The 11,033-nt window shown below is 33.2% G+C and overlaps 1 protein-coding gene across 1 annotated transcript; it reads left to right on the forward strand.

Moving 5' to 3' along the window:
• The first annotated feature begins 1,046 nt into the window (after positions 1-1,046).
• Positions 1,047-5,219, forward strand: LOC142620091 (protein FAR1-RELATED SEQUENCE 5-like). Its single transcript, XM_075793521.1, has 4 exons — positions 1,047-1,211; positions 3,055-3,201; positions 3,246-4,138; positions 4,424-5,219. Exons 1-4 carry the CDS (start codon positions 1,047-1,049, stop codon positions 5,217-5,219), a joined length of 2,001 nt encoding a protein of 666 aa, XP_075649636.1.
• The last annotated feature ends 5,814 nt before the right edge of the window (positions 5,220-11,033 follow it).

An 11,033-nucleotide genomic window follows, 5' to 3' on the forward strand; every position in this document is an offset into this window, starting at 1 on the left:
AGGTCATCCATTGTTACAGAGAAGCATAAAGGCGTGTGAGAGGGAGAGGGGAGGGAGAGATAGTGATGAGAAGAGGTGCAAGGTCACTGGGTTTCACCGTCGTGGGAAAAAAGTGGCCTACGCTAAGATAGGCAACATGTTTTCACCACCGCTAGACTCACGCATGGGAGCCCACGAGGGAAAAAATAGAAATGCATGTTCGGCATATTTTTTTTTTGTGGAATATATAATGGAGTAGGAAGAGTGCGATAGAAAATTTGGACTCGTCTCATGCAACGCATTACTATGGGACCCACATGTCAGTATCAAATGTGGAACTCATATGTCAGTTTCATATGTATGCTGTATAGTATGAGACTGGCATATATGAAAATTTTGCCAATTTAAGGGCCAACATTTAAAGTGGAGTAAATTTAAGGATTTAGGTTGTGCTAAATGCTAACTCATTTAAAACTTATAAACTAAAGGCTAAAATCCAAAACTAACTTTCTAAATTTCAACATTTGTCATTTCAGTCTTTTAAGTTTGTTACTTTAGTCCTTTAAGTTTCAATTTTTTTTTCAATTCAGTACTCCATTACCCTTCGTCTAACTGTTGTGTTAACTAAGCCAAGCTTCTTCTTTTTTTTTTTTTTTTTTTAATTTCGTAATTAAAAAAAAAACTGTTTAAAAAAAGAAAAACAATTAACCTAAAAATCAAAACAAAAAACCCCACCCTCCCAATACCCTAGCCTCACCGATTTCTCAGAAATGCCCCTACAAATTCCAAAACTACAGCATGCATTACTAACTTGTCATAATTCAATTGACAAGTATTACAAAGCTTTTACCAATGAAACAAGCAAGAGGCAGAACACAACATCCATGTTCCATCCAAAAGAATCAAGCCATGGAAGGGGGATCCCAACAGGCAATTTCTCATCCTTATAGTTGGTTATTGCAGACCCAAGTTGAAGAGTGGCTTACCTGGCTAGAGATAAGAGTGGCAGGGAAATATTGAAAGGATTCAACTCTATCACAGACCACAATAGGACACAGGCAACAATGATGGCTACAAGTTACAAGGGAAACTGGATTCCAATCTATAATGTGAGGTTACCCAAACATCACCATTTTGATAAACTCCAATCAACTTCTGGAGAACTTGAAAGGAAGGAAGAATATAGGCTGAAGCCCCACTCACTTTTTTGTCGAAGATCTACAGAAATGCATGTCTCTTGGAATTTCACTATTTCTCAAAATTGGTGAGGCTAACTGATTTTCAAGTTTTTTGTTTTTAATAACAGGTCTTCTTTTCTTTTTTAAATTACGATAAAAAAAAAAAGCCCAAAACAGCGTCGTTTTGGCTTTAATTAACAGCAGCACTTAACTAAAGGGTAACAGAATACTGAATTGACAAAATTTGAAACTTAGAGAACTAAAATGATAAAACTGAAAACTTAGAGGACTAAAATGACAAAAGTTGGTGAGTTTGAGTTAGCTTAACTGGTAAAATTTCTAATAGTTGTATAAGAGATTTGAGATTCAATCATTGCCTACACCAAAAACTGATTGGTGTCTTGATATGATGATAAAGAATTATCATCAAGGGCGAATGCTATATGTTGAAACTCTTTAAAAAAAATGACAAAAGTTGAAATTTAGATGGTCAATTTTGGATTTTAGCCTAAACTATACTTTAGATTTATTCTGCTTTAAATTATGATACTTAAATGGACACTCACAATTTCACTTGGAAATTGAGGGAATCATTATCTCCCCCATCCCCCTCAAATGGGCAAAACTTAGGTACAGTACCTTAGGTACAGTACCTCAGGTACCTATTTTAAAATTAAATCACATGTACACTCACTTAACAATGATACTGCCGTTACCTTCTCCGTTTATTTCTTTTCCCTCTTTTTTTTTTCCCCTGTTTCAGACCCAAGCATTCTGACTCTTGAACTCCTGTCAAACGCTATTTGCTCCTACCATTCGTTCTCTCCCTCTCTGTTCTTCTCTTTCTCTCTTTCTTTCCTTCTCTCTCACTCAGATTAGATGAAATAGACGAATCCAACTCTCTGAACTCTCTATCTCGCTCTGTTTTCGCAGATTAGTTGGCTAGCACTAAGAAAATTCGTTGGTATGTATTGACTGAATCTCATTATAGGTTTTCAATTCTAGTTGCTGGGTTTGTGTTATTTTGAGGTTTGGTAGAGTTTTTCTTTGTTGATTATGATCTATGTATCAATTTTTGTTATTGGGTCTGTGTTATTATTGCTTTGGTTTGTTTTGATTTGGGTTTTCAATTATAGTTGCTTAGTTTGAGTTATTTTGAGGTTTGGAAGAGTTTTCCTTTGACTAATTCTGATGAAGGTTCTAATTTTGGTTAATGAGTTTCTCTTAGTATTGCTTTAGTTAATTTTAATTTGGGGTTTCAATTATATTTTTTGGGTAAGATCAACCTTAAACAATTTACATCGACCAGAATTTTTTTATATATATAGTGAGGTAAACTAGAGGAACATAGCTTTAGCAATATTGCTACACTTTGGTCCAAACATGATATACCTGTTAATGTAAAATTCATTCAAGATTCCAGAGTGATATTCTGTATCAACTAACGAAAGGAATATAATATATATATATATATATATAAGCTGCAAAGGAGGGGCTAGCTAATAAGTTAATTTATGGGAACAAACAGAGGGCCGAGGATAAATTAAATGGTTCTTTTATGATTCTTTTAAGGTTCTTAACTATTGACTTATTTGCTTCGGCTATTAAAGTATAAAATTATTTGAGTAAATTGAATGCCACATTGTTTTACTAAGCCAAGCTAAGAACTAGCTCAAAAATATTACAAAAACATATTAATCATACAACGAGGGAAAAAAAGGGGGGAATAAAAGGGTGTGGTGCTTTAAAAATATTTTAACCAAAATCTGGTGAAAAGTTGTGTAGCCCTATATTAGTATTGTCCCACACCAATGGTTGTTGTGTTTAGTACTCAATTTACAGAGTGGTTAATTTTAGAATATGTGGAACCTAATAAGTTGTGTTTGTTAATTTACAGGTTATGGAGAAAGATGGGAAGAGCAACCTTGAAGAAGTTGTGTCTATTGATTCAGAGAAAGATACAACTCCAAGAATTGGAGAAAATGAAGACACTAAAGAAGATATAACTCCAAAAATCGGAATGGAGTTTGATTTAGAGGATGAGGCATATCTATATTATAATATATATGCTGGATATGTTGGATTCAGTTTCGTAGAGATTGGCTGAACAGAAGTAAGACAGATAAAACAACTATCATATCCCGCAAGTTTTGTTGTTTTAAAGCTGGTTACAAGAAGGAAGTTGCATATGATGGAAATAAATCTAGAATGGAATTAAGATGTGGTTGTGAAGCCCAAATGGTTATCAGTCGTCAAAAAAGTGGTAAATATCGTATTACCCTTTTTGAAACGAAACACAATCATGAAGTTGTAACTCCACGGAGTAAACACAAATTGCCATCACAAAGGAAGATATCAGCTGCCCAAGCAGCTGAAGCTGAATTAGCAAATCGCTCTGGGATTAGGCAAAAATTAGTTTTTGAGTTCATGAGTAAACAAGTTGGAGGTAGGGAAAATCTTGGTTTTACTCTTAAAGATATCAGTAATCATTTACAATCTAAACGGATGAGGGAAACGAAAAAGGGAGAAGCATTTACCCTTATTCATTATTTTGAGATGAGAAAGTCTGAAAATGCTTCATTTTTCTATGAGATACAGTTGGATGTTGATGATCAAATAACTAATATATTTTGGGCAGATCCTAAAATGGTTGTGGATTATGATTTATTTGGTGATGTAGTTTGTTTTGATACTACGTATCGAACCAATAAAAACCATCGTCCATTGGCACCTATAATTGGAGTGAATCATCATAGACAAACTGTGGTCTTTGGTGTTGCATTGTTGTATGATGAAACAGCTGAAACTTTTTCATGGTTATTTCAAACTCTCTTAAAAGCAACGTGTGGAAAGAAGCCGGTTACAATTTTTACTGATCAAGATCCAGCAATGGCTAAAGCAATTGCAGAAGTGTTACCAGAATCTCATCATCATTTATGCCGATGGCATATATATCAAAATGCTCTCAAAAAACTCAACAGGTATTTTCAAAGTTCAAATTCATTTGCTACAGAATTTAAAAGTTGTATGTGTGATCATGAGTATGAGGATGATTTTTTTCAAGCATGGGAATCAATGTTAGATAAACATGGTCTTCAAGAAAATAGCTAGTTGAAATTCATTTTTGAAGTTAGAGAAAAATGGCCAATGGTATATGGTAGAAATCATTTTTGTGCAAATATAACGACCACACAATTGAGTGAAAGCTTCAATAGTCGCTTGAGACATTATCTAAAGTCAACCAACAATGTGCTGGAATTTTTTAGTCATTTTGACAAGTTACTTGAAGACCTACGCCACAATGAGTTGGATTCCAATTATGACATGAGCCAACGTTTGCCAGTTTTGAAAGTGGAAGTGCTTTTATTGAAGAACTCAAGGGATGTTTACACACCCAAAATCTTTAATTTCTTTCAAGAAGAGTATAAGAAGTCTTTGGACATGGTTGTTAATACATGCTATGATATTTCACCATTGTTTGAGTACAAGGTTTGCATGTATGGGCATACTCGAGAACATAAGGTTATCTTCAATTCTACAGACCAAACAGTTGTTTGCAGTTGTAACAAATTTGAGTTTGCTGGGTTTTTATGTAGTCATGCATTAAAGGTGTTAGATATTCAAAATATAAAACTACTTCCTTCTCGATACATTTTGAAGCGGTGGACTAAGCAAGCGAGAGTTGGATGTGTACTAGATAGCTATGGTTGCATTGTGAAAGAAGATCCTAAGTTGGATATAACAAATCAATACAAAGATTTGTGTCGTAATGCAGTTAACATTGCAAGTAAGGCTGCTGAAACTGAAGAAGCATCTATGTTTTTAGCTAAGAAGATGGTTGAGTTAAATCTTGATGTGGAAAGGATTTTGAAAAAAAAACCAGATTTACCTGCCAATAGAATTGGGATGGATCCTTCTCATAATGAACATGTAGATGTTGCATCTGTCATAACAACTTATAAAGCAACTGGGATTAAGAAAAAAATAGGCACATCTCGTGTTAAAGGTCGGCCTAAAAGTTTTATTGAAAAAGGAGGCATCCTTGTGGAGAAACTCCTATGACAAGTTCTACTGTCAACATCCCAGCTTCTTTATCTGTTGACTATACACAAGTAACACAAGTAATTTTCTTACATATATATTTTGTTTTAGACCTTTAAATGTTATTTTCATTCTTAGATGTGTCTTATATTTTGTTTTATTGAAGGAAAGAATCTAAGTGGTGCTTATTTTTTTGGAAGTTACTCTTATTTTGTTTCTGCTTAGTTCTTATTCTATTTCAATTTTACTTGGAAATGGTAAGCATCAAGCATTGGGTTTGATTATTCTGCAAGGGATGGCGGTACTAGTAGTCATTAGATTCCGTGGATGTGTACTTAGTGTGGTGGTAGTATCTACAACTTACCATTAACAAGGTATTTTATGCATATCTAAATTTTTTAGTACATATGAAAATTTCAAGAATTAGGCTATAGACTATCTAATGATGTGATTAATAAATAATGAGTTTTTTTTTTGGCAGACCATTGTGTTCTATAGCATGGGCAAGGAGTTTAGCATGCAAGAAGTTTAGTGTGACTTTGGATGAATCAATCATTTTTTGGCATGGGCAAAGAGTTTAGTGTGGCAGACCACTGTGTTCTGTAACATGTGATCAATAATTTGTTTACTAATTGCTACAAGTGACATTACTTTGTTTTGGTGTCGTGTATCAGTTTATTTACTGATGCGTGTTTTGGGTACTTTTATTGTGATAACTTATCAGGTGTAACTTCTTTAATATTGGATACTTTTTCTAGTCCAGATTCACTACTGGCCTTTTGATTATTTGAACTATTTTTGCCTTACTTTATTTATTACAATCATCTCAAACTTGAACTGTTTTTGCCCATGCTTCAAGCACTACCATATTTCTGCACTCTGCACTGGATTTCTGAACTGCTGGATTTCTGCACTCTGCACTGGTTTCTCTGCACTAGGTACTGCTGGATTTCTGCACTAGATAGCTGCTGCCTGCAGCTTGTGGACTGCTATTTTCTTAATGCAATTGCATCATTGAATAGGCTTGCTTGTGTATCTATGGTGAAAGTCGTAATAAATACATGTGTACATAATATTACATTTTGCATCATTCATTTCTTTTGAGCTAAATATTGTCAATTGTTGTACGTGTACAATTTTTTTTGTGTGGATTATTTAATTAGTGTACTTGAAAATCTTAGGGTCTTCTTGGTTTTGGATGAGGGCTGTACTTATTGGATCATAATTGAATCTAGCCAATTGCTTTATTAGTTATATGCCTTGCCTTCAAGATCATATCTCCACTTCATGCAAGACCTGCTTGGAAAAATAGTACCTACTTTCTCAGCTTAACAACATGTCCAGTCAATACTAAACTAACAATATCATGCAAGACCTGGTGGACTCTTTTTATAAAAGATGAGGCAACCTATGGTGAATATAGAGCCAAAACTCACAATAAATTCAAATGAAATGGCATAAATACCCCACTTATAACTCAAAAAAAAAAAAGTTTTGATAATAAAATGAAGTAAACAATGTTTTATTATTGTGAACTCACATTACAAATATCACATGGCATATTGCAAAAGAGAGTACACTACAGTAAAATCAGAATTCACTAAATAAATACAATGCTTATTGTGCAATTTTTAAATAACTTGCAATTATACAAAATAATTTGAATGTATTCAACATCTTAAGTCCTATTGCCTATTCATTCTAACACGTCTTTTTGCCGTTGGAAATGGTTGAGCTGCAAATCACTTTATGTCTCAAGACGCTTGAAATGGTTGAGCTGCAAATCACTTTATGTCTCCATGTTGTATAAATCTTTCGTCCAAACAATGCATATATTTTTGGATATTGTAATTGTTTCTTTTAGTCCTCCTACTGGGCTTAACACTGATGCATCTTGATACTAAGATATTCTTTCCAATCAGTGAGGAGATATAACAAGATCAGTCCGATTAATGAACTCGATCAACTCATTTTGGTGAATGAGAATAGATTTTTTGGGCAGGCTTTAATAGACCAGGAATGAATGGTCAATCCTTGAGATGCATCCCTCATAACTCTTGAAGTGACAAACTTTGCCAATCTGTCTGCCAATGCACAAGTCAGAATCAAGGCAAAATGAGAAATATTAACAAAAATAGTCAAAAGATGGTAAAATTTCATTTCTAAATAATCAAGGATATGTTTATTTACTGATTCGTGTTCTGCTACTACAATGTGAAACTAAGGATATGTAACTCTTCCCAATAAGCTTTAATACAATAACTCAAACCCAAAAGCGCTTAGATTACTGCCCTGGTCAATCTAAAAGGTCATAGGTTTAATCATTAAGAACATTCTATATGATACCAAAGTTGTGGTTATAAATAAAGTTTCTAGATATAACCAACATACCAAGGATTCAAAGAGAAAATGATCCACTGTCACAAATTTATTTTCAAGTTAACAGTCTTTGTTCCCCTCAACAAAAAAAAAAAAAAAAAAGTTAACAGTCTTCAAGGTGAGAATAGGTGGAGCAACCTTAATATAATCTAAAGCACCACCCTACCAACCAAATTCAAGTCAATGGAAGGAAAACACAGTGGTCCCGGGACATTTGATTCAAAAATCAAAAGAACTCATATTGGTGATGATGGTTGAAGATGGAAAGCATGGTGTAAATGAGCATATAAACATTGATCTCCTCAGCAAACTGACAGTTTTGTGTTGGATAGCATTGGAGGTTGACACAGTCTGATTATACAATGACATGTGAACAATTCATATGACCGTGGGAACACACAGCCTTCATTTCTCATGGTCGTAACTACTAAATTTTACCTCAACTAAATTTAATTTAAACCCATATTAGATTCTCTCTCAAAGCATGGTGTCTTTCTAAATTCTAAGAATAACCTATAAAATCAAGGTGTAATGTACCTTTCACTACTCAACTTTATAGGGGTCAATTTCATTTTGTTCCTCACAAAATTGTTTAAGGTTGCTCTTACCCAGAAACTATAATTGAAACCCCAAATTAAAATTAACCAAAGCAATACTAAGAGAAACCCATTAGCCAAAATTGAAACCTTCATCAGAATTAGCCAAAGGAAAACTCTTCCAAACCTCAAAATAACTTAAACTCAGCAACTATAATTGAAAACCCAAATCAAAGCAAACCAAGGCAATAACACAGACCCAATAACAAAAATTGATACCTAGATCATAATCAACAAAGAAAAACTCTACCAAATCGCAAAATAACACAAACTCAGCAACTAGAATTGAAAATCTATAATGAGATTTAGCCAATACATACTATAGTGCCAGCCAACCAATCTGCGAAAACTGAGCGAGATAGAGAATTCAGAGCTGGATTCGTCTGTTTCATCTAATTCTGACTGAGAGAGAAGGAAAGAAAGAGAGAAAGAGAAGAACAGAGAGGGAGAGAAAGAATGGTAGGAGCTTGGGGTTTTGGGGTTTTCAGTTTTCTCGTGGGATGTCTTGAGTCTGAAACAGGGAAAAAAAAAGAAAAGAAAAGAAATGAACGGAGAAGGTAACGGCAGTATCATCGTTAAGTGAGTGTACAGGTGTTTTAGTTTTAAAAGGGGTACCTGAGGTACTGTACCTAAGGTATTGTACTTAAGTTTTGCCCTCCTCAAATACATTGCTTTTAGTTCTTTATTTTTCCAATAAGCAACTTTTTAGTGATTATTGTTATAAAAATGAGCACAATTGGTCATTTTGTTTAATTTTAATTTTGCTAATGTTCTTGCATACTGCCGAAGTACAATGTGGCCTATTTTAATGATGTGAGTCACGTGACATTTGAGTTTCTATTAAAAAATATATATATATATATATATATGTGTGTGTGTGTGTGTGTGTCGTTGCCCATCGCATTTTACCCATACATGAACTAGTGGCGGAGCCAAGATTTCAACTCAGGGGGGGCAAGATTAAATAACACTTCGATACTCATTATTATGATCATGTTTCTTCATAAGCTCAATTAACTACATGTGTGTGTATGTATTTCATATCATTAAAATAAAGAAAACAAAAATAATCAAATTATAGTAAATAAAAAAAAAATCTAAATACATAATGTTGAAATTAAAATAAATTGAGAAAATAAATTAATGTATGAGTGTTAGGAATATAATAATATACCTATAAAGTTGTATTAATGTTTCAGTGACTTGCATTCTTTTAAAAAAATTTGTAGAATTAAGCATATGTTTCTTTATTTGTTTAAGTAGTTAAAATTAAGATTTATAGAAAGAGTATGAAATTGTAAAAAAATTAAAAGAAAATATAAGTCATGTCAAGGATACAATAAAAATTCACAGCAATTTCACAACATTCCTCAACTTAGCACATCATCTCATACATGTGGGTCATTAGAAAAAAAATTAAATCATATATTGTGATTTACATCCTGAATGGAAAGAACAAAAAGTAGATTTTTTTAATGCTCTATACACAAAAAGAAGGTGATTTCAATTTTTTCATCATTGACATTTTTTATGTCTAAAAAATACCAGTTTGTAATTTGTAGTTTGTATTATATACTGTGACCTTATGAGAAGCAAATAAATTCTATAATAGTGAATTTAACTATTTAAATGGCCCACTAGGAAAAGACGAAAATTAGTATGGTGATTGTTTTTTTCTCTTATAGTAACATGCTTTCTGATATGTGTAAGGGGCAATTTAAGCTTTCTATCATCAAACTCTATTATTATACTATTATATAAGCTTCTCAAAAAAAAAAAAAAACTATTATATATAAATTCTGGGGCAGGTCAGGGGGGGCAGTTGCCCCCCTTCGCCCCCCCCCCCCCCCCCCTTTGGCTCCGCCCCTGACATGAACCCATATCATATCAATTGAGTCCCAATTTCACATTCCCAATTTGAACCCTAATTAACTATAATCTATATTCTCTTTCCCCTCCCCCTCCCACTCCCAACAAAAAAAAAAAAAATCCAATTGCAATACAATATACCCTCAATTCTACACTTACGGATTTCTTATGTACATGGCTTCAAAAAGAATTGTGTGTTCCACTCTACAAGGCACGAAGGAGTACAACAAAATGTGACCTAGTATCACCAAAACAATTATACCATACACCATGAAAAATATGAATGTAAAAATTAAGATTGTGCACAACTTAAGTTAGGTTGGTTGAGATTAAAATTCGTAACTAAATTACTTTGGTAAGTTGGAAAAATGCCACCCACCAATCTCTACATTGCCAGTTGTTTGAAAATAATTGGTGGTTTGATTCGGCAATTTGGGTGGATTGTGTAGGTTTACAATATGCATTTGCTTAGGTTGAATTTTATCTAATTAGGCCATAATAAAATATAACACTTTAGTCAATCTTTTAAACGATAATTATTTTTAATAACTCTTTTTTCTTTCATTTTTGGATTTTATGTTTTAAAAAATTTCACTTTGATCCTTGATTTGATTTTCATATTAGGAAAAATACTAGTACCACAAAAAACTTTATAATTTTTGTCACAACTCACTATATGGCGAGTCGTAAGTGGTAGAGTTGTGGATCTACATGGATTACCACTTTTTTCCACATAGATCCACAACTCTACCACTCACGACTCATCACATGATGAGTTGTGGCAAAAGTTGTAAAGTTTTTTTATGGTACTATCACATAAAACTTACTCTTTTTTTTTCTTTGTAATTTTCAAAAATCAACGTTTATTTTGGAAAAATAAATAATTAAAAAAAACAAAGGAGAAAATTTTAAAAAACCAAAGTTTTTTTTGAGCTTATAGAGGATTCGAACTAGGGTTTTTGGTATTTTCATCTTCTCCAAAACTCAAAAA

Source organism: Castanea sativa, chromosome 12 (genome assembly GCF_040712315.1).
Source record: "Castanea sativa cultivar Marrone di Chiusa Pesio chromosome 12, ASM4071231v1".
In the NCBI taxonomy this organism is placed as follows: domain Eukaryota; kingdom Viridiplantae; phylum Streptophyta; class Magnoliopsida; order Fagales; family Fagaceae; genus Castanea; species Castanea sativa.